Below are 25,042 nucleotides of genomic sequence, written 5' to 3'. Positions count from 1 at the left end.
AGGGCCCGAAGCAAAAGTTTGGGCACCCTGCATGGTCAGTACTTAGTAACATCCCCTTTGGCAAGTATCACAGCTTGTAAACGCTTTCTGTAGCCAGCTAAGAGTCTTTCAATTCTTGTTTGGGGGATTTTCGCCCATTCTTCCTTGCAAAAGGCTTCTAGTTCTGTGAGATTCTTGGGCCGTCTTGCTTGCACTGCTCTTTTGAGGTCTATCCACAGATTTTCAATGATGTTTAGGTCATGGGACTGTGAGGGCCATGGCAAAACCTTCAGCTTGCGCCTCTTGAGGTAGTCCATTGTGGATTTTGAGGTGTGTTTAAGATCATTATCCTGTTGTAGAAGTCATCCTCTTTTCATGTTCAGCTTTTTTACAGATGGTGTGATGTTTGCTTTCAGAATTTGCTGGTATTTAATTGAATTCATTCTTCCCTCTACCAGTGAAATGTTCCCTGTGCCACTGGCTGCAACACAAGCCCAAAGCATGATTGATTCACCCCCGTGCTTAACAGTTGGAGAGGTGTTCTTTTCATGAAATTCTGCACCCTTTTTTCTTCAAACATACCTTTGCTCATTGTGGCCAAAAAGTTCTATTTTAACTTCATCTGTTCACAGGACTTGTTTCCAAAATGCATCAGGCTTGTTTAGATGTTCCTTTGCAAACTTCTGATGCTGAATTTTGTGGTGAGGATGCAGGAAAGGTTTTCTTCTGATGACTCTTCCATGAAGGTCATATTTGTGCGGGTGTCGCTGCACAGTAGAACAGTGCACCACCACTCCAGAGTCTGCTAAATCTTCCTGAAGATCTTTTGCAGTCAAACGGGGGTTTTGATTTGCATTTCTAGCAATCCTACGAGCAGTTCTCTCAGAAAGCTTTCATGGTCTTCTTGACCTCCTCCATTCCTGTTAACTACCATTTCTTAATTACATTACGAACTGAGGAAACGGCAACCTGAAAACGCTTTGCTATCTTCTTATAGCCTTCTCCTGCTTTGTGGGCATCATTTATTTTAATTTTCAGAGTGCTAGGCAGCTGCTTAGAGGAGCCCATGGCTGCTGATTGTTGGGACAAGGTTTGAGGAGTTAGGGTATTTATAAAGCTTTGAAATTTGCATCACCTGGCCTTTCCTAACAATGATTATGAACAAGCCACAGCCCTAACAAGCTAATTAAAGTCTGAGACCTTTGTAAAATTATCTGAGAACTAAAATCTCTGGGGTGCCCAAACTTTTGCATGGTGCTCCTTTCCTTTTTTCCACTCTAAAATTGTACAAAGCAAAAATAATACACTAATCTTGCTTAAAATGTTGAAAAGAATGTTTCATCTTTAACTTTATGACTTTTGGAGATAGGTTCATCTTCTACTCACTTAACGATTCACAGTAACAGAAATTTTGACTGGGGGTGTCCAAACTTTTGCATTCCACTGTCGGTGGAAATGAGTACATGATCAGATCGGAATGGTGGAGCAGGCTCGATGGGCCAGATGGCCTGCTCCTGCTCCTATTTCTTAAGTTCTTATGAGAGGGGGATGAAGTGAGAAGCTGGAAGGTGATGGGTAGAAGAGCTAAAGGGCTGAAGAAGAAATCAGAGGAGAGGAACATAGACCATGGGAGAAAGGGAAGAAGGAGGGGCACCAGAGGGAGGTGAGAAGGGCAGGTGAGGAGATGTGAGGGGTAAGAAGGGAGCCAGAGTGGGGAATAGGAAAAGAAGAGAATGGGAGGGGGAGACATTTCTGGAGAAGTCAAGTTGGAGACCACGCAGACAGAATATGTGGTGTTGCTCTTCCAACCTGAGAGTGGCTTCTTCATGGCAGTAGAGGAGGCTGTGGACTAATATGTCAAACTGTGAATGAATGGGAAGTAGCTTTAAAATGTAAATTCCCCCTTTTGAGGTAGATGGAGCGAAGGCGCTCAGTAAAGCCGTCCCTCAGTCTACATCAGAGGTTGCGCTAGGAGCACCAGGTACAGCAGATGACCTGGACAGACGGGGGTGAAGTGTTGCCTCACCTGTCTGTGCCCCTGAATGGTGGTGAGGGAGGATGTGTAGCACGTCCTGTTTGCAGGTTTAAGTGCCAGGAGGTAGATCAGTGGGGAAGGACAAGTGGACAAATGAGTTACCCAGTGAGTGATCTCTACAGAAAGTGGAAAGTGGGGCAGTGGTGGTAGTGGGAAAGGCGTGTTTGGTAGTGGGATCCCATTGAAGATAGCAGAAGTTGCAGAGACTGATATGCTGAATGTGGGGACTCATGGGGTGTTAGGTAAGGAGAGCTCTATCCCTGTATGGCAGTGGGAAGATGGGTGAAGGCGGATGTCCAGGAAATGGAAGAGATCCAGGTGTGGACAGCATTAATAATAGAAGAAGGAAACCCCATTTTTTTTAAAAGGAGGAGGACATTTCAATGTTCTGGAATGGAAAGCCTCATTCTGAGAGCAGATGCGGTGGAGATGGAGGAACTGAAAAAGGGAATAGCAATTTTTATAAGTGACAGGGTGAGAAGAGGTACAGTCAAGATGCCGTAGCTGTGAGAGTCAGTCAGTTTATAAAAGATGGAGTCAATAGATGGAGACGAAGAAGAAAGGGGAGAGTAATTTCAAGGGCAGAATAGAAGCTAGAAGCAAAATTGATGGAAAAACACCTAAGTGTTGGAGGAGCTCAGCAGGTCAGGCTGCATTTATGGAGAGGAATAAACTCAAACACACAAAACGCTGGAGGATCTCTGAACTACACAAACTGCAAGAGGGTATTTTGCATTTGAACTGAACTTGAACTAAAATTGCTTTTGCCTATTTAGGTTGGTATTGATGTACCATAGAACAACTTCAAGAACAGAGAGCTTTCCAATTGTCTTGATCAACAATTCTCCTTCAAGCTGCAATTGCACGGCAATTCATTTGCTGTTTTGTGGAACCTTGTGCATCAACTGAAAAATTTTTTTGCTATGTAGCATAAATGGAAAAGTAATCCAGTTAATATAAAGTTCTTAGAGGTAGCTGAGAATAGAGAGAGTGGTTTTAACATTTAAAAAATCTAAAAGAATATTTTGTAGGGCTTTGGTCAAACAAAATTCTGAATACTGATTTTTATACAGTTTACATTTTGCAAATGTTAGGTTGGGAATTTAGACATAATTCATAATGTATAGTAGAAAGATGCAGGTAATCTTTTTAGATAAAAAGTCTGAACAGTTGGTACAAATTGAATGGATTAAGTTTGCATTTCTCTTGAATATAAAAGATCAAAGGTGATTCAAATTATATTTTTGAGATGCTTAATTGGTTTAATAAGATAGGAGAAAGACAACAAACATTGAGCCAACTCAATCCTATTTTTTTGGGAGCAAAATGTATTACCAAAAACTTAATTTGTAGTGTGGTCTCAGTTCAAACTTCTTGATGTTACCTGAACACCTATTTGATTCTACTGTTGCATATCTTTTTTTTATTTGCTTTCTAACATCTTGCACATTTGTGATGTGCCAAGGTTTAATCCATCTTCACAATTCCCCATTCCTATTTTTCTCTCACCTTAACTCCTTACCTGCCCATCAACTCCCTCTGGTGCTTCTCCCCTTCCCTTTCTTCCATGATCTTCTACCCTCTCCTATCAGATTCCCCCTTCTTCAGCACTTTATCTCTTTCACTAATCAACTTCTCTACTTTACCCCTCCCCCTCCTGGTTTTACCTATCACCTGCCACCTTGTACATCTTCCTCCCTTCACCCCACCTTCTTATTCTGACTTCTTCCCTTCTTTCCCTGTCCTGCTGAAGGGGCTCTGCCCAAAGCATTAACTGTTTCCTCTTTCCATACATATTGCCTGGCCTTGAGATTTCCTCCAGCATTTTATATGTGTTGTTTTGGATTTCCAGCATCTGCAGACTTAATGAAGTTTCTAAATCCAACTTTCAACTCAATAACAAAGTTTTCTTTTTCATATGGTTATAATTTAAGCCCAGGTATTTATTGGTGGATTTTAGGTAGATTTAATTGATGTTAGTTATTAAATCCAGTGTTCATAGATCAACTAATTTGTTCATTTTCTCAAATCAACAGATTAATAGTATGCAAGACTGTAAAAATAATTTGAAAAGCATGGAATTGTTCCCAGGACAGGATAGACACATTAAGTGAATGTTAGCATAAGGAACATAAATTTTTGAAGGTACGAAAAGCATCTCAAACTCTGTATGGAACTGCCATGCAAAGAATGAATGAGCTTGAAAAGTAAAATACAGCAGATGCTGTTAATTTGAAATAAAATCCATAGTCCTAGAAATACTCAGAAGTTTTGGTAGCATCTGTAAAGAGAGAAACAAAAGAAACTGTTTCATGTCAATGACTTTCATCAATTCTGTTTTATATCTGAAGAAGATTGACAAATACGGAAGGTAGATTCACCCAAAACTGTAGGAATATAATAATATAAGTTTGATCAAGCTAACAGTGCCTTCAAAGATTATAGAAGCCTATTGATTGAAGAAGAATTTGGATATGTATTCAAAACACTAAGTAGAATGAAGTGGGACTAAAGAAAACTCATTTGGGACTATAGTGTGACAAATAGGCTTCTTCTGTCCCACAGGTTAATATATTAAGAACAAATTAACTCCCAACCATTAAGTTAATATTTGCTGAGAAAGAACAAAGAAACACCATAGCTCCTGTCAAAGATTGAACTAGTCAGTATGACAGCAGATTATAGTTATAAAGTGGTAGTACTGATGGGTACATAAAGAATAATCTAAGAATCTGAAGCATGAGGCTGAGACCACCATGAATAACTGTGATACATTTAACAGAAACCTTCCACTGCAAGTGTGTCAAAGTTTAATGTTGAACTTTGAAGCATGTCAGCTCAAATTGGCAAACTGTTCCAACAGTCAGGCATGAAGGGTACAGTCTCTGCATGACCTCTTCATAGTTGCTTTGTTGAACACCTCCGCTCCATTTACTTTCCTACTCCCATTCCCATTGCAACAGATTGGTTCATGGCCTCCTCTTCTGTCACGATGAGGCCACTCTCAGGATGGAGAAACAATAAATCATATTCCATCTAGGTAGCCTCCAACCTGACGCATGAACATCAATTTCTCCTGGTAATTTTCCCATCTTCTTCCCTCTTCTTCTATTCCCCCCTCTGGCCTCTTACCTCTTCTCACCTATCACCCACCTGTCCCTGGTGTCTTTCCTATTCCCGTTCTCTCTTAGTTCACTCTTCTGTCCTATCAGATTCCTTCTTCTCCAGCCCTTAGTCTTCACCTATCACCTTCTAGCTAGTCCTCCTTCCTCTCCCCCCCCCCACTTTTTTATTCTGGCAACTTCCCCCTTTCCTTCTAGTCCTGAAGAAGGGTCTTGGTCCAAAATGTCGACTGTTTATTCATTCCATAGATGTTGTCTGACCTGCTGAGTTCCTCCAGCATTTTGTGTGTGATGGTCTCTGAAATATTCTTTGCTAATATCCACACTGGTTATTGGTGCAGCATCACAGTGGAGCCAAGTTTTTTTTTGACCTGATGTGCATCCCTGTATTGTAAAAAAAAGTACAGATATTGCATGAGATGGCACAGTTGTACTCTTGGCACTCTATTGATATGGATACTGCAAAAAAAGGCTTCTTCTTTGTCTTTACCTCAAGATAACTGTTGAGGGTTAATGATAGCTTTGGTGGTGGTGGCATCCGTCAGTCTCGAGAGACCATGGATCTGTTCCTGGAGTTTCCAGGGTGCAGGCCTGGGCAGGGTTGTATGGGAGACCGGCAGTTGCCCAAGTTGCAGGCCTTCCCCTCTCCACGCCACCGATGATGTCCAAGGGAAGGGCACTAGGACCCATGCAGCTTGGCACCGGTGACGTCGCAGAGCAATGTGTTGTTAAGTGCCTTGCTCAAGGACACAAACACGCTGCCTCAGCTGAGGCTCGAACCAGTGACCTTCAGGTTACTAGTCTGAGGCCTTGCCCACTAGGCCATGCGCCAACACAATGATAGCTTTACTATGCAACCAATCAGCATCATGCTACTTATTGGTCTCTTTTACTTGTTTTAGCACTGCGCTACTGAACATAAGACCCCCATTTTGATTGTGTTGTGAGGAAGCTGCTAATAATAGTCAATAAGATATTTTGTATTTCAACGGTGACCTCTAGCTGCGTGCAGAAAGAGGAACCTGTATGCACCAATTATTTACAACATCTATAGTTACACAATATTGCTGTACCTATTTGACAGAGATGTGAAAGTGTAGTTCATTCTATAAAGTATGTTTTTCCTTTAGAAAAGCCCTATTCATTTCCATTAGAAAATCACTTTGTGGGAGTACTGAATCATGGGTTTTGCTGGTGTCCATCCAGAGGCAGCTGTGAGTGATCATTGTTCTTTCATGGGAAGAGAATAATAGTGATATTTGTGAAGAGAGCAGAAGGGTAATCACACAAACTGATCTTATTTTAACCATCAAATTAATATATGGAAAAAATGACCATTTCCAGTGATGTGGATTTGACAATACTAAAATATGGAAAACTCCCAATGCTTCTACAGTCAGAAATAAAGATGCATTTATTTTTGTTTTTAACCACCGTCAGCATGGAACTCAGATTTTGGACATTAGCATTATCTTAAATAATATCGAAATTCCTTCGGTATTTCTTCAATTGCTAGTAAATATTGTAATTTGTGCTTGGCATTAGCAATGTTTATTTTATTCTTGTTTCGCCTAGCAAACATTAATAAACTGCTAGGTAGTTCAGTTATTTGGAAATATGTTATCTTTTGTGCCTATACTAACTTGAAAAAAATGACCCATTTAGTTCCATTTCTTTCTATTTAGCCTTTTTTGAGTACAGCCGGCCCTCCTTATCTGCAGGTTCCGCATTCAACCAACCGCGGATCGGGAAAACCCGGAAGTTCTCTCTCCAGCACTCGTTGCTTGAGCATGTACAGGCTATTTTTTCTTGTCATTATTCCCTAAACAATACAGTATAAAAACTAATTACATAGCATATGCATTGTATTGGGTATTATAAGTAATCTAGAGATGACTTAAAAGTACAGGCAGTCCCCGGGTTATGAACGTGTTCCGTTCCTGAGTCCATCTTTAAGTCGGATTTTAGTCAACGCTTGTCTTAGTATATAGTATGTATTTTAACTTTCTATGCATATAAAACACTTAATAAACGTTTTTAATAATTAAAACACTGCGTTGCTTATCAACGCAATGCAACGCAATGCATTGCGTTGATTGTAGCTTTCATCGGGGCAGGGCCTTTCACATGCTCCATTAAAATTGTTCTGATCATTGACCAATTGTAGCCTAACGCTTTTCCAGTGACTGATGGCGTTTCACCTCTTTCCGATCGCTTTATTATTTACACTTTACTTTCAATCGTGATCGTGAACAGAAACACTATGGATTCAGAGCTCTGCCGCCAGGTCCTAATGTTCACCACATTGAGACAGGTTAAATAAGGTCCAGGGTTCCACTGGGTCCTAAAGACCACTGGGACTGAGACAGGTTAAATAAGGGACTTGAGCATCCCCGTTTTTTGGTATCCACGGTGGGGGGGGGGGTCCTGGAACCAATCCCCCGCAGATAATGAGGGCCGACTGTATTCAATTCCATCGTAACAATGCTCTGTGTAAAATAAATTATTCATCTACCCCCTTGGTTCTTTTTGTTAGCTATCTGTATCCTCTGATTACAAATCTTCCAGTCATTGGAAATTGTATCTCCTTATTTACACTAATTCAAAGCCCTTCCATAATTATTAACACTTTTATTAAGCCTTCTCTAGAGTAAAATCATTATTTCTTGGATTATTCTATTAAGTCTTTTTTTTCCAACTGTAAGACCTTAACATCTTTCCTAAAGGTGGCAAGAATTGGACACATTACTCCACTTGAGACTCTTGACTATTGTCTGATGCTGAGATGTTTGTCTGTAAACAAGTTTGATTACAGCTGCCAGTCAAACAAAGACCACAGATTAAATATGATCATTGGTTGATTACTTAGTGTAGGGATAAATCAAAGGAAAATGGCTTTTTAAGGTGTGAACTGCAGTAGGTCTATGATGACAGGAATTTTTTGGCTCATAGTTGATACACTCATTTCTGATCAAACAAGTAGTTATACTGGCTTCAATGATATTGCTATATCTTGGTTTTTGCTAAATTCCCCAATTTCTTTTCAAGATGGAAATGAAGAAGCAGGAGAAGAACTGGGTGAAGAAGAAGATTGGTTTGGAAATGCCTCTGAAACTCCTTCCGAAGTCTCCTATTTAGATGTACAAGAGGACCTTAATGTGTCACCTGGGAAAAAGCTGCAAGAACAAGAAACCTCTCCAGATAACTCCTCAGGTTGCACAACTCCCATTAGGAACGCATTGGAATTGCTAATCTCTGAAAATGATCAGGTTGGAGACATTGTGGGTAAACAGGATGTATTGTCACCTGTCTCATCACCATTGTTACATGAAATGGGCTCCCCTGTTTTGCCTAAACCAATAAGTAGCAACTTGAGACGACTGCTGGAGGCTGGACCAGTCAGTGGCAGCTCTGGACTGGGAGCTAAGGAAAAAGAGGGTTCTGCAGATGGTCTTGTTTCGGCTTTGCCTCTGTCACCATCTTCCCCTCATGCACTACAGTTAAGTGTTCTTGCTAGGAAATTAGCTGCTAAACAGGAGCAAAGTAATAATTTTAGTCCAAGTAACAGCTTTATGTGGGACCAAGATATTTGGCTGCAGAGTTCATCATCTTGTAGTTTATCACCTGCTTCAGCCACACAGAAACTTAAAGCAGCTGCAAATGCAGTTCGCCTGGACAAAAGTCTTTCGAGGGTAGAGGAGCCTATGAGGTTTAGTCCATATTCGTCAGCTTACAGCCCTATTCAAAAGCAGTCAGCTAGTTCTGCACTGGCTGCTCTCTCAAAGAAAGTTAGTGAAAGAAGTCAGTCTTCTTCTCAAGATCAGAAGCGTCCAGGAAGTTCTTTCCTTTCTCTGGCCTCAATGACTTCATCAGCTGCCCTCTTAAAAGAAGTTGCAGCTAGAGCTGCAGGTAATATGATGGTTGAGAGAAAAGATCAACTTATCCCAGGAGACACCTTAAAATCTATGGAAGTGAAGCAAGAAAAAGTGATTCCATCAGCTCCATTAGAGTTGCTGTTGGCTGCCCCCAAACAGAAGTCTCTGAAGCCTGCCAATCAAGGTAAAAGTTAAATTCTGGTGTTTTTATTTTGATGTCTATCCTTTTCAACACTTTTTGATCATTTGCGTTGATCACATTTACTTGTCACTATGTTATTCTGAAGTATTTTACAGATCTCTTGATGGGCTATGTTTATCCAATATCACATATTGCATTCAAGTTATTCAGAGGTTCACAAGAAGTGCTTTTTTAAAGGAAACCCTTTTGTTTATAATGTGAGCTATGTCTGTGTGTGTGAACCTCCATGGTGAATGTTATATTTTGTGGATAAAGGACTGCAGCATAGTTTAATTTTTCCCTTTATGAAGGCTGATACAAAATTCATTCTAGATTTTGTCAAATTTGAGCTGGCACTAATTATAAATCTCTTGTTTTGGGGCCATCTGTGAAGGTTTGGATTGTTTTTTTTTCAATATTCACTTAAATAAATTCATTTCATACATCTTACATTGACATGAATTCTCCATACGCTAGTCTAATTCCCCAGTATCTTGAGCTGAATCAGTGTTAGAGAACACAGATGCAGTCAGATGAATTACTTGAAGCTTTATTTTACAGTTTCTGAGGAAGAGGGAGGAAAATCCTTCCAGTGTCCCATTTGTGGTTTGGTTATAAAACGCAAGAGCTACTGGAAACGGCACATGGTGATTCACACAGGGTTAAAGAGTCACCAATGTCCACTCTGTCCATTCCGCTGTGCACGCAAGGACAATCTGAAATCACACATGAAGGTACCTGAAGTGATGCTAATTTTTTTTTACATTTCTCAGTGCATTTTCCTGATGATTGTGGAGTAGTACAGGTACTTAAATAAAAAAAGAACTAACTTAAGTGACTGTTGACAGTTACTTAATGAGATGTCTAAATAGAACCAATCTCATTGCTGGAAATTAATTTATCCATTAAGTTCGGCTAAGAGGAGGTGACAGTTTTAATATAAATTATCATCCTAAAATCAGAAAATTTGTGATTGTAGGTAAACTATAGATACTTAACATAAAAATAGAAAATTACCTCTCCCATCCAAACATCTCCTGAAAGCAGTTTTATAGACACTAGTTATTTTGTATCCTGAGAAGTAACCGTCCTAGTTAAAATCCTAAGTACAATTAATGTCAAAAAACTTTGCTTTGTCAGGGAATTTATGCAGTTGGTTTTTATCTTCACCTTTATACATAAGCATACTATCCCTATGGTACATCTTAGAAGGGGCTGATAAATGTAATGGCACAGTGTATATTTAATTGGGTAATAAGTCTGGGCATGCAGCTAACACTTGATGTTGGTAAGTGCAATAAAAATAGATTTTTTAGTCATCAATTCAGTTAAAATTTGATCTAAAAATCAAAACTGTCTTTTTGTAAGAAACAATTGTAAGTTATGAGAATGAAAATATTCAAATTGTAATTTTTGCTTGGTTCTTACGGTTTTTTTGCAGCAATTATAATCCACTTAATGATGAGTGTCATGATTTTGCCAGAAAAGATATCAAAATGAAATGAACCTGGGAATAAATTGGTGGTTCAAATGATTCAATTTAATTTTATGGAAATAGCTAGGTGGCCTTCTGTTACCAATGTGACGAAATTACTGTTATTTCTTTATAGCTATCGCTATGAAAGTCAGCTGCCCTTTAGTTCATATGACCTGAAGTACTAAAGTCATGAAGTAATTTACTGTGCAGGATAACTTTTTAACATTTATAACATTGAAAGTTAGAAGTTGTCAGATCAACTAGCTGTGGGTACTTACTGAATGTTTCATTTACTCATGCAGCAAAATGTGGACATGCCTTTAATCACCTCAGTGTCTCCAAAATGCTTGTTTTCAAGAAATTACACTTGGCTTTCAGTAACCTTTTCAGGTTCATGCATGCATTTATCATTCTGTGCCATATGCATAATTAAAACCAAAAACGTTGGAAATACTCAGCAAGTCGGGTAATGTGTAGAAAGAGAAACAGTTAATGCTTCAGGTCAGAGAGACAAGATCTCTGAAACATTAACTGTTTCCTGTCTATTGTCTGTAGTGAAGAAGGGTCTCAGCTTGAAAATTCTAATATCTATTCATTTCCACAGGCGCTGCCTGACCTGTTGAGTTCTTCCAGCATTTTGTGGGTGTTGCTTTGGATTTCCAGCATCTGCAGACTTGTTTGTGAACTATTTCTTGTTTCACAGACCCTGTTCCCAAGTTTTCAGCATCTACAAATGTCCTGATTTTTCATATGTTCTATGCATATCAAAACAGTGCTCGTTCCAGTAAGCTGTAGTTTTATTTTCTTCTAATTATAGTGGCGCAGCAAAGAGCTGCTGCCTCTTGGCTTCAGTGACCTCGGTTCAATCCTGATTTCCTGTTCCACACTCTCCCTATGATCGTGTAGGTTTTCCCTGGGTACTCTTGTTTCCTCCCACATTCCAAACGAAGGTTGGGAGGTGAATTGGCTCAAGTAAATTGCCTCTAGTGTGCAGGTAAGTGGTAGAATGTGGGAGATTGTTGCAGAGAGCATGGAAGAGTAGTGGAGAATCAGACTAATTTGTGTGAATTCAGTGTATCTAAACAACTGCCTTCTATGTCTTATGGAAACAGAGTAGATAATCCAATAAATTTGGGGACAGCCTCGTAATGTACTGCAAACTTTTGGATGTGATTTTAAAAATGTACATTCAGAGAAAAAAATGATAAGAATCAAAACTTTATTAAATTGTATTTCAAGTAAATTTTCCTCTTTTTAAATCTTTATATAATGATCAAATGTTGGCACTCTCTTGTGTTCACTTGACCCAGCTCAACCCCTGCAGAGTGAAGCCTACATGCTCATTTGTTTTGTCTGTAATAGAGGTGTCCTTTTTGTTTAGTTGACACCACAAAGTCCCCTTGTTCTATTTGCTTTTCAGATGGATTGTTCTATTCTTGGAAGTGATGCTAGGTGATGTCACAGATAATCAATTTGTAGAGAAAGTTGAGACATAAAATAGTTGTAAGCTTTTAATGCACTATGTTGAATGAACCGGCTGATTTGATTTTTCTTTTGTCTTCAGTTAGCTGTTTCTTTCGCTAAAACAGCACTGTTTGTTTATTGGGGAGTGACAAGGGTAAAGGTCTGATTTAAAGCTTTTATTATGTTATTCTCTTTACAAACAACTTTGCAAATCATCAGGTTCATCAGCACCAGGACAGAGGAGAAACTTTCCACTGTGAGCTTTGCCCTTTCACCTCATCTCGCCATTTCAGTTTAAAACTCCACATGCGCTGTCATCAGCACTTTCCCAGAACAGAGGTGAAGGTCAAAGAAGAGATTACTGAATCTGAGGTCAAAAGGCTACCTTCTCATGAAACTGCTGATAAGAACGAGGGAACACAACTACTTGGGAATAAGTTAAAAATTCAGGACCATCTTTTGTATGAAACCGCAGCAGATAGTTGTAAGGAAACTGCTGTTCCACTGAAGCCAGTTAAAGAGGAACCCACTGAGGAGAATGTCATCAGTATGTCACTATCAGATAGTCATCGGTTTGCCAAACAACCAGAAGCAATCCAACAGGGTACTATAAATCCATCAAAACCATCTGACTTGACAGCTACCCAGAAAGTGTTTCTCTTCAGCCAAGACGTCTCTGCAACAGATTTTCTTATGACCTTATCAGGTATTTCACTTTTGTTTGTTTAAAATGTAGCTTTTTTGGCTGTTACTTTAAACTGATGGTAACTTTTATCTCTTTAAAGACTTCCTGCAGTTTTGTGATAATGTGAAAAGTTAGGATATGTCATTCTTGAGTTAAAAATGCAACAATGGTTTTGTATATTTCTCTGTATGCTGTAAACCAGACCATCTAGGGGTGAAATCTGAAACACTTTTTCACACAATGTAGTTCAAGTGTGAATTACTGGCCACTGATGACTGCATATGTTGAATCAATTGAATTTATTTTTGCCTGAGACTAACGGCAACCTTTTATTATTTTAGTATATCAATGGGAACAATAGAAATAAACTATGCTGATGGTCTACTATTTCTTTAAAAAAAGTATTATTTTTTCCCTTACAATCAAAGAGTTGAGGAATATGTTTTGGTGCTAATCTATAATGCAAATATTGGGGGAAGTATTTTACATTAGTAAAATTCAAAATAATTCCCCTGATCAAATGAGTCTCATCTAAAAGTGGCTTAATTCACTTGGCTCTGAAAATGAAATATTGTCAAATCGTCTGAGTAAGTTTATGGTTCTTTGAGGCATTGCAAAGATTTATCAGGAGTTATTCCAGACCTGATAACCTATAATTCTGTTCTGAATTTGTGATTGGTCAGCACTGTAAAATGCTATTATCTGTTGAGTGAAGCAGCTAGATAAGATTTGAACCTTTATTATGTTACAAAAATGATCTATCCTGATTCCAAACTTTTAATGCTTTGTCAATTAATGTTCTGGAGTGTTCAGTATATTCTTTTGAGGTATAAATTCCAGAATAGAGCTTTGAATAAGTTATACAATATTTGACGATGTAGATTTATTTTATGATAAGTTTGCTGTGAATGTTATAACACCAGATTCAGGGAGAGTTATTACCCTACAACCATCAGGCTTCAGAACCATGTGGATAATTTCACTGACCTCAACTGAACTGATTTTACAACCTACAGACTCACTTTCAAAAACTCTTTTACAATTCATGTTCTCAGTTTTTTTTGTATTTGCAGTTTCTCTTTTGCACATTGGTTGTTGTAGATTCTATTCAACTTCTTTATTTTTTCCTGTAAAAACCTGCAAGAAAATGAATCTCAAGGTAACATATAGAAACACATACATACTTTGATAATAAATTTACTTTGAACTTTGATATAGTTTGCTAAATATGGAACAGCAACGGAATAGAGTAATAGAGCTATTAAGTGCATCATGGAACCAATCTTGAGATTATAATTTTAGTCACTCAGTTTACAATAATATCTGAAAAGGGTGACATAGTTAATAAGTTACTAAATTCATTTTGCTAATTGTGTACATGAATGTATTTACAACTGTGCTTTATGATGTATAACATAGATATTGGGACAGTAATTACATCATTCTGCAGTCTGGTTACATGTTCCACAGCGTTATTGTGTGCAGAGTATGGTTTGTTTATACATATGTAAGACAACAGTTTGTGGTCAGAATAATTCTTCCACACCTTACAAAAGTAGAATCAGTTATTTCTCATCAGAATATATTTTTCTGGTGTTAAACCTGCACTATATACATAGCATATGAAGTAGTATAATTGTTGATTCTATGTTTTGGAATGATCTGTCTTTTGTTTTCAGAATCAGATTCAGGTTTAATGTCACCAGCATGTGGCAGCAGTACATTGCAATACCTAATAAAACTGTATTGATAATAACATAATTGCATATACATAAAAAGTTAAAGTAAAGCAAGTAGAAATAAGTAGTGCAAAAGTAATGAGGTAGTGTTCATAGGTTCAATGTCCATTCAGAAATCTTGTGGCAGAGGAGAAGAAGCTATTCCTGAATCATTGACTGTGTTCCTTCAGGCTTTTGTACCTCATTCCTGAAGGTAGCAATGAGAAAAGGGCATGTCCTGGCTGATGGGGGTCCTTAATGATGGATGTTGCCTTTTTGAGGCATCGCTCCTTGAAGATGTCCCCGATGCTGGGGAGGCTAGTGCCCATGATGGAGCTGACTGAGCTTACAATTTTCTGCAGCTTATTTAAATCACGTGTAGTGTCGTCTTCACCCTCATACCAGACGATGATGTAGACCGTTAGAATGCTTTCCACGGTACATCTGTAGAAATTTGCCAGTCTTTGGTAACATACCAAATAGACAATAGACAATAGGTGTAGAAGTAGACCATTCGGCCCTTCGAGCCTGCACCGCCATTTTGAGATCATGGCTGATCATCTACTATCAATACCCGGTTCCTGCCTTGTCCCCATATCCCTTGATTCCCCTATCCATAAGATACCTATCTAGCTCCTTCTTGAAAGCATCCAGAGAATTGGCCTCCACTACCTTCCGAGGCAGTGCATTCCAGACCCCCACAACTCTCCGGGAGAAGAAGTTTTTCCTTAACTCTGTCCTAAATGACCTACCCCTTATTCTCAAACCATGCCCTCTGGTACTGGACTCTTCCAGCATCTGGAATATATTTCCTGCCTCTATCTTGTCCAATCCCTTAATAATCTTATATGTTTCAATCAGATCCCCTCTCAATCTCCTTAATTCCAGCGTGTACAAGCCCAGTCTCTGTAACCTTTCTGCGTAAGACAGTCCAGACATCCCAGGAATTAACCTCGTGAATCTACGCTGCACTTCCTCTACAGCCAGGATGTCCTTCCTTAACCCTGGAGACCAAAACTGTACACAATACTCCAGGTGTGGTCTCACCAGGGCCCTGTACAAATGCAAGAGGATTTCCTTGCTCTTGTACTCAATTCCCTTTGTAATAAAGGCCAACATTCTATTAGCCTTCTTCACTGCCTGCTGCACTTGCTCATTCACCTTCAGTGACTGATGAACAAGGACTCCTAGATCTCTTTGTATTTCTCCCTTACCTAACTCTACACCGTTCAGATAATAATCTGCCTTCCTGTTCTTACTCCCAAAGTGGATAACCTCACACTTATTCACATTAAACGTCATCTGCCAAGTATCTGCCCACTCACCCAGCCTATCCAAGTCACCCTGAATTCTCCTAACATCCTCATCACGTTACACTGCCACCCAGCTTAGTATCATCAGCAAATTTGCTGATATTATTCTCAATGCCTTCATCTAAATCATTGACGTAAATTGTAAACAGCTGTGGTCCCAATACTGAGCCCTGTGGCACCCCACTAGTCACCACCTGCCATTCCGAGAAACACCCATTCACCGCTACCCTTTGCTTTCTATCTGCCAACCAGTTTTCTATCCGTGTCAGTGTCTTCCCCCCGATGCCCTGAGCTTTGATTTTACCCACCAATCTCCTATGTGGGACCTTATCAAATGCCTTCTGAAAATCGAGGTACGCTACATCCACTGGATCTCCCCCGTCTAACTTCCTGGTTACATCCTCGAAAAACTCCAACAGATTAGTCAAGCATGATTTACCCTTGGTAAATCCATGCTGGCTCGGCCCAATCCTATCACTGCTATCTAGATATGCCACTGTTTCATCCTTAATAATGGACTCTAGCATCTTCCCCACCACCGATGTCAGGCTGACAGGTCGATAGTTCTCTGTTTTCTCCCTCCCTCCTTTCTTAAAAAGTGGGATAACATTAGCCATTCTCCAATCCTCAGGAACTGATCCTGAATCTAAGGAACATTGGAAAATGATTACCAATGCACCCGCCATTTCCAGGGCCACCTTCTTTAGTACCCTAGGTGAAGACCATCTGGACCTGGGGATTTGTCAGCCTTCAGTCCCATCAGTCTTCTCATCACCGTTTCCTTCCTAATGTCAATCTGTTTCATTTCCTCTGTTACCCTATGTCCTTGGCCCATCCATACATCTGGGAGATTGCTTGTGTCTTCCTTAGTGAAAACAGATCTAAAGTACTCATTAAATTCTTCTGCCATTTCTCTGTTTCCCATAACAATTTCACCCAATTCATTCTTCAAGGGCCCAACAGTGTTCTTAACTATCTCCTTTCTCTTCACATACCTAAAAAAGCTTTTGCTATCTTCCTTTATATTCCTGGCTAGCTTGCGTTCGTACCTCATTTTTTCTCCCCGTATTGCCTTTTTAGTAAGTTCTGTTGTTCCTTAAAAACTTCCCAATCACCTGTCCTTCCACTCACCTTAGCTCTGTCATACTTCCTTTTTTTTAATGCTATGCAATATCTGACTTCCTTTGTCAACCACTGTGGCCCCTTTCTCCCCTTTGAATCCTTCCTTCTCTGGGGGATGAACTGATTTTGCACCTTGTGCATTATTCCCAAGAATACCTGCCATTGCTGTTCCACTGTCTTTTCTGCTAGGCTATCCGTCCAGTCAACTTTGGCCAGCTCCTCCCTCATAGCTCCATAGTTTCCCCTGTTCAACTGCAACACTGACACCTCCGAGCTGCCCTTATCCTTCTCAAATTGCAGATAAAAACTTATCATATTATTGTTACGTACCCCGTAACTGGGTCACTTACCAGCAAAGATAGAGAGGTCCGTTGAAGTCTTATGGTACTATTTTAACAGTATTTATTGGTAAAAATACACAAAAATAATATCAATGCAAACATACAGATACTATACGTCGTCAATACTAGATCTAAAAGTGCGGGTATAATAATAATCAATAAGATAGCTCTATCGTTGTCTAGGGGATAATGTATTGTCCAATGGAAATATAAAAGTCACTCAAGTTCATTCAGGCTGCAGCTTTTGGTTAGAGAGAGAGAGAGACGGATTTTTAGAACTTGCCAGTTTTTTCTTTTTATGATGTCGATCCTTCGAAATGTCGTTGGGGGTGGTTTCTCCTTTTAGCTAAAGCCGTTCTTCCGTGGTGAGGCCCACCAATTCCGAGGCAAATGGAAAAGGACGCACGTGGGCTCTCCACCGGCTGTCGCTATTAAACGCTGTCACGGGATTTCTAGCGTTTCTCCTGGTGCGTCTAAAGGGGTTGTTCCCCAGACCCTCTTTTATCCTTACCCACGGGGTCTCAGATGTCAATCAGGTTGGGATGAGGCCATCCCTCAACCAGCCCACTATTGGTCATTCCCTGAGGGCTTAGATGAATAGCACAGTACTCAATACACAATTCCGTCTCCAAGAGACAATGGCAGTTTCCCGTGGCTTTGTATCGCTGAGGGGCCAGGACATTCCAAACCCCTTGTGGATTCTGCGTGTCTCTCTCTCATTTCCTGGGTCTCCTGACCTGAATTAATAGCAATCTTGCGATTCTCAAAAAGGAGGGGGCTACTTTGTACCCTTCGGCCCCTCAGAGTTGGGGCACAGGCGTAACATTATGATCACTACCTCTTAATGGCTCATTTACTGTAAGATCGCTTATCAAATCCTGTTCATTACATAACACTAAATCCTGAATAGTCTTGTCCCTGGTCGGCTCTCGTACAAGCTGTTCCAAGAATGCATCCCGTAGGCACTCTACAAACTCCCTATCCTGTGGTCCAGCACCAACCTGATTCTCCCAGTTCACCTGCATGTTGAAATCCCCCATAACTACTGCGACATTACCTTTGCCACATGCGAATGTTAACTCCCTATTCAACTTGCACCCAATATCCATGCTACTGTTTGGTGGCCTGTAGACAACACCCATTTGGGTCCTTTTGCCCTTACTGTTCCTCAGTTCTATCCACACAGACTCTACTTCTCCTGACCCTATGTCCCCTCTTGCAAAGGACTGAATCTCCTCAAACTTCTCATAGAATATAGCCACTGTTGTGCCTTCCTTGTAACTGTCCAGGATAGATTCTCAGAGATGCTGAGACCCAGGAACTTGAAATTGCTTACTCTTTCTACCTCTGATTTCTCTGTGGACTGGTGTGTGTTTCCTCATCTTACCCTTTCTAGCTTCCACGATCAATGCTTCATTGCGTCCAGTGTTATTGCTGTGACACCACTCAACCAGCTGATCTATCGTGCTCCTGCATGCCTTCTCGTCACCATCTGAAATTCTGCCAACAATAATTGTGTTGTCAGCAAATTTATAGATGGCATTTGAACTGTCATGAGTGTAGAGAGAGCAGAGCAGTGGACTATGCACTCAACCTTGAGGTGCGCCAGTGTTGATTATCGGCAAGGTGGAGGTATTATTTCTGATCCACACAGACTATGGTCTTCTGGTGAGTAAGTCAAGTATCCAGTTGCAGAGGGAGGCACAGAGGCCCAGGTTTTGGAGATTTTTGATCAGACCTGGAGGAATTATTGTAACTGTTGAGCTGCAGTCGATAAACAGCAGCCTGACGTAGGTATTAGGATTGTCCAGGTGATCCAAGGCCATATGAAGAGCCAATAAGGTCACATCTGGTGTAGACCTATTGTAGCAATAAGCAAATTGCAGTTTCTTGCTGTGACGGATTGATTCTAGCCATGGCCAACCTCTCAAAGCACTTCATCACCGTAGATGTGAGTGCTACCGGACAATAGGCGATAATGGTAATTGTTACATCTACATCAGTTGAAATTAAAGTGGGTTGAAAATTAACTACAGGCACATTCACATGTGCTAGTTCTGATTTTTAAAAAAATATTATGCTTGGAATAGTGGTTTCCAATTTCAGTATTCTTTGAGCTATAGGTTTTCTGTAATTTTACTGCAGTTTTCAAGATTATATTGGTGTTCAAGTGGTAGTTAAATCTTTTAAAATCCATTTACTGTACTGAAATTAAAATAGTTTCTGAGGAGTTAAGAGTTATGGTTGAGATGAGGGAAAGATTGATGTGAAATTTAATTTGTCATCTTGAATTCAAAAATACCTTTTGTATATATCTGAACTAAGATGAAGTACTGTGCAAAAGTATATATATAGCTAGGGTGCCTAAAACATTTGCACAGTGTTTTTGTAATTTTATGTATTGCACTGAACTGCTGCCTTGGTGCAAGAGTAACACTGAATATAGTGCTTGGTGACAAATTTTATTTCTTGTTGGCTCTGAAATTGATTCAGACAGGAGGCAGTTGATTTTGCCTTGGAAAGGGAGACATGAAAGGTTTTGTCTTGCAGAAGCTTTGCTAGGTATTGGATTATAGATAATTTAATGAATATGAAGAACTATAGTCTGGTAAGGCAAGGCAGTAATTTCCTAGTTGCCATCTAGGTTGGTCATTGATTTATATAAAAAAAGGAAAATCAAACAACGAGAGTAGTAAACTATTGAACCCTGTTTTGTCATTCCATGAGATCATGACAGTTCTCAAATTCATCTAGTTGCTTTGGAAACACATTTACTTGATTTTAGAAAGGCAGGGATATCAACCTCATAATTTCAAAATAACACATGAGCTATCATGTACTGTTTTCTGTAGTAGAGAAGTCCACTTTACCAGCAACCTTTGAAATATTTCCTAACCCTTCTCCTGAAATGCTGGACTCTGACTATTAATTCTTTCTCTCTTTGTTTAATATTCCATGTCTATAGAGTTTCTGTAGCTCTTCAAAATCTTTAGGATCTCAGTCAAATTTTCCTTTATAAATTAATAACACCTTATCTCTGAATCAAAAAATTACAGATTCAAATTCCACTCCTGAAACAAAACTTCAGTTCCACTAGCCATTCCCTGTTGTACTAATTCCACTTCTCAGGACTATGTCATGTGTTTCAAGTACTCATCTAAATACTACTTAAATACTGTGAGAGTAACTGCCTGCATCTTATCCACACTCAATACATTCCAGGTTTCAACCAGCCATTCTCTGTTTGAAAACAATTCTTCCTTAATTTCCCCTGATTTGTTACCCCTTATCCAAAACCTTGTATATTCTGGTTACAAATGTCTGCTGTGTGGTAAAGTTTCTCACTATCTGCCCTATCTATGTCCTTAATAATTTTGTACACCAGCTAGGTCCCCCTTCAGCCTTCCAAAGCAAGGCTCAGCCTATCTAATCTTTCTTTGTAGGTGAATGCTCCGATTGTAAATCAGGGCTTTAAACTGAACAGGAGGGTATGAAAAAGCAGAGGCAGTGAGTCATGAGGGGGAAAATTGACAGGCGAAGTTTGACAAGCCATGGCAGAAAATGTGAGAACTACAACAAATTCAAAGTTAAAAAACTTTCTTAAAAAAAACCTCAAAACTTAAGCAGCATTTATTGGAATGTGTGTAACATTTTCAATAAGATATGTAAATTGATAGGTACATATGAACATGATGTAATAGACATTACAGAGATTTGGTTGCAAGGTAACCAGGGCTGGGTGATCAGTGTTTGTTTTGAAAGAGCAGGCCAAAAGGGAAAGGAGACAGTGGGCTGGCATTGTTACTGAGCGATGTTTTCAGAGCAATATGAGTAGTGTATAGAGGCATTTGATAGTAATGTGGGATCAGTGTGGCTTTAAAGCATAATTAGCAGAGGTGGCAGTGAGCTTTTGCACCTCCAAAGTGTAATGTTTCTATAGAATGAAGGATAAATGGAGTTTGATTGAAAGGAATTTCAATTGTTTTGGACACATTTAAACTATAGATTGATTGGATGAATCAAATCAGCAAGAATATTGTAGAAGAATTCGTAGCGTGCATCAGGGTTTGCTTCTTTGTGCAGTCTGTTACAGAATCTACTAAAGAACAAATGATTTTACATTTGGTCATGTATAATGAGGTAGGATTAATAAAGGATTTTGTGACTAAAGATTCGCAAGGTGGCATCATCATAATATGGAGCTGCAGACAGTGTAAAGGGCTGTCAAAGGATACAGGATATATATCAGTTATAGATATAGCCAGAGAAATACTAGTTGGAGTTAAATCAAAGCAAGAGCGAGATATTTCACATTTGTAGGTCAGACGCAAAGGGAACATATGTAATTAATGGTAGGGACCTCGATAGCAATGAAGCACAGAGGGATCTTGAGGTTTATATCCATAGCTCCCTGACAGTGGCCATGTACATAGACAAGATGTTAAAGAAGCCTTATGGTATGCTTGCCTTCATTTCAACTATATAAAACTTCGGTTAGGTTGCACAAGGAGAATTGGGTACAATTCTGGTTGCCCCATTACAAGAAGGATGTAGAGGCTTTGGAAAGGGTACAGAAGAGTTTACCAGCATGCTGCCTTGTTTGGAGGGTAGGTGCTGTGAGGAGAAGTTGAACAAACTTGGGGTGTTTTCCCTAGAGTGGCAGAGCTGAGTGGAGGACTGATAGACTTTTATAAACTTCTGAGAGGTGTAGATAGGGTAAACAGACTCTTTTCCTCAGGGTAGAAGTGACAAGTACTGGAGGGCATGTATTTAAGGTGAGAAGGAGAAAGTTTAAGGGAAAGGTGCAGGACACTTTTCTTAAACAGAGATTAGTAGGTGCCTGGAACAGGCTGCCAGGAGTAGTGGTAGAAGCAGGTGCGATAATGGTATTTAAAAGGCTGCTAGATAGGCACATGAATAAGCAAGGAATGGAGGGGTAAGGATCAAGTAAAGACAGAAAGGATTTGGAGCTGGAGTTCCCAATCTGGGGCCCACTGACCTTTACGTAATAGGAATAAATAGGTTGGGAACTCCTTATTTAGAGTAATTCAACATAAACTTCATGGCTGAAGGGCTTGTTCTATATGATAGAATTCCAGATGTAGTCAGGGGATGGACACCATAGAGCCATTGTTTTCAGCTTGAATAAGGGCAATTATAATGAGATGGAGTTGTCTAAGCTCAGAGATGGGTTAGTAGATGAACAATGGCACATATTCAAACAACATTCATAGTTTCCAATAGGAGTTAATTCCAATTAAAAAGAGAGATTTGGTGAGAAAGGGGCATGACCTGTGATTAACAATCGAGGTCATGGGTGATATTATAATAAAATGAAAGGTATGACGTAACAAGGACTGGTCATAGGCCAGGCAACTGGGAAGTTTTTAGGATCTAGGGAAGAAAATGATTTTAAAAAGAAACTTCTGTGTAATATCAAAACGAATGGTGTGTTCTCTGGATAACTGTTGGAAATGAAATGTAGGTCCACTTGAGAATGGGGCCAGTGCATTAACAACGGAAAGAAAGAAATGGTAGATACATTAGATCGATTTTTGCTTCTGTTTTGTCATGGAGAACATTACAAATACCTCTAAGAAAGCACAGACACGAGATTCTGCAGATGCTGGAAATCTTGAACAACCCACACGAAATGCTGGAGATACCTGCTGAGTTCTTTCAGTATTTTGTCTATGTTGCTCCCTAAGAAAACAGATGGGCAATTTTAAGTAACATGGAGGATCTTGTGATTAGGATTTGTAGAAGGTAAGCTAACAACGCTACAGGTGGATAAGTTGTTGGCACCCAATAGCCTTCCCCAAATAATTTAAAAGAAGTAGTGGACCCAACAGATGAAATTTTTCAAAACTTGCTAAGTTTCAGGAGTGTTCCAGAAGACTGGAAAATGGACAATGTGGTTGTCTCATTGAAAAGGAGCAACTCAGAATGTTCAGTTCAGATAACATCTAGTGATGGCAAAATGCTCGAATCAGTAATCACTGGAGGAAATAAGCAAATGTTTAGGTATGTTGAATATAGTCAACACAAAAGGTGAATAGTATTTGACAAACTTACACAATTATTTTGAGGATGTAAGAGGAGGAATTGATAGAGGGGAACTTAAGTGTGTAATGTATTTACAATTCCAAAAGCCATTTAATAATATGCCACACAAGAATTTACATAAATTAAGAGCCCAGGGTATTTAAAGAATAGTATTAACATGGATTGAAAACTGACTGTTGCATAGAAAAGAGATTTGGAATAAGTAGGTCTTTTTCAATCTGGAAGAATATAACTAGTGGAGTACTTCAGGAATCGGTTCTTGGCTCTGTTGCTCATTATCTACATTAATGATCTGGAGGAGGAAATGAAATGTAATGTTTCCAGGTTTGCTGACGATTCGAAAATGGATGGAAGGAGGTACTGTGCTGAGGGCTTTGTGATGTTTGCAACAATGTACATACAGGGTGACTGGGTGAATGCCTGGCTAATAAAGTTTAATGCGGGGAAATCTGAAGTCTTGCATGCTAGGAAGAATCAATAGGTAATTATCTAAATAGAGACTAATTGAATATTCAGGGAATCTATTAAATGATCTAGTGCATGAATTTACCGAAAGTTAGATGATAGGTCTAGTAAATAGTTAAGGCAAAATGGCATTTATGCCTTGATTGCTAAGGGGCTGTTGTTGAGGAATGGTGAGTTTGTGTTATAGTTGTACAGGGTGTGGTGGATCCCACATCTAGAATACTATATACAGTTTGGCCTCTTACTTTAATAAGGCATTAGAGGTGGTCCAAAGGAGATTCTCATCTGAGGAATTATCTTTGTGAAAGTTGTCCTGATGTGAGAGGCTAGACACTTTTGGGTTTATGTTCATTCAAGTTCACAAGAATAAGAGATGGGCTTATATGATGTAACATCCTAAGAGGTATATACTGAAATGTTTTAATGAATGGGAAAGTCAAAAGAAAGGTCACAATTTCAAAATAAGGTGAATTGAAAGGATATCTGAAATAGTCTGTCTTAGTGGGTGGTGGAGGCCAGATCATTTAAGGTGGAGTTGGATAAATATATGAAAGTAAGGGTAATGGAAATTGGTGCAGGATTGAAGCTAGCTTAGATCAGCCACTGTATTGAATGACAGGGCAGGTCACAATGACATGGTAGTTTAATCCTCCTATTTTATTGTGTTCTAATTGGAAAATTACTAGGATCACTTTCTAAAAATTAGTTGTGACTTTAGGAGTGAAGTTAGGAAATACTTCATGCATATAGTTGTAGAAGTTTTAATTATTGCTGGATTGATTATTAAATTCCAATCTAGTTTTGATAATACCTTTCATTAACCAGAAATCAATAGACAATGAGGTAAAAGTAGATATATTGATCTGGGTCAGAGGTCAGACCATCTTCACGATTTATGCTGATTTAGAAACAGAAAAACTACAGCATAATACAGGCCCTTTGGCCCACAACGCTGTGCCAAACATGTACCTACTTTAGAAATTACCTAGGGTTACCCATAGCCCTCTATTTTTCCAGGCTTTGTATACCTATGCAGGAGTCTCTTAAAAGATCCTGTTGTATCTGCCTCCACCACTGTTGCCAGCAGCCCATTCCATGCACTCACCACTCTCTGCATAAAAAACCTTACCCCTGACAACTCCTCTGTACCTACTTCAAAGCACCTTAAAACTGTGCCCTCTCATGGTAGCCATTTCAGC

The 25,042-nt window shown here is 39.4% G+C and overlaps 1 protein-coding gene across 7 annotated transcripts in view; it reads left to right on the top strand.

The window, feature by feature from the left end:
- The window catches only part of znf827 (zinc finger protein 827), a 95,323-nt gene that overhangs the window by 12,145 nt on the left and 58,136 nt on the right, over positions 1-25,042 (top strand). For 6 of the 7 annotated variants that reach the window (XR_012098653.1, XM_073042948.1, XM_073042949.1 and 3 more), the window contains exons 2-4: positions 8,185-9,195; positions 9,754-9,926; positions 12,353-12,839. Coding sequence is in view for 6 of the 7 variants with exons in the window: in XM_073042948.1 (XP_072899049.1) it covers positions 8,185-9,195; positions 9,754-9,926; positions 12,353-12,839 (1,671 nt within the window). In the remaining variant the exon portion in view is untranslated. The remainder of the gene's footprint in view (positions 1-8,184; positions 9,196-9,753; positions 9,927-12,352; positions 12,840-25,042) is intronic. The other variant, XM_073042950.1, reaches the window with a different exon arrangement.

This window comes from Hemitrygon akajei, chromosome 4 (assembly GCF_048418815.1).
Source record: "Hemitrygon akajei chromosome 4, sHemAka1.3, whole genome shotgun sequence".
NCBI classification, from domain to species: domain Eukaryota; kingdom Metazoa; phylum Chordata; class Chondrichthyes; order Myliobatiformes; family Dasyatidae; genus Hemitrygon; species Hemitrygon akajei.
The sequence above is the reverse complement of the archived record's forward strand: the minus strand, read 5'-3'. Positions and strand labels throughout refer to the sequence as shown.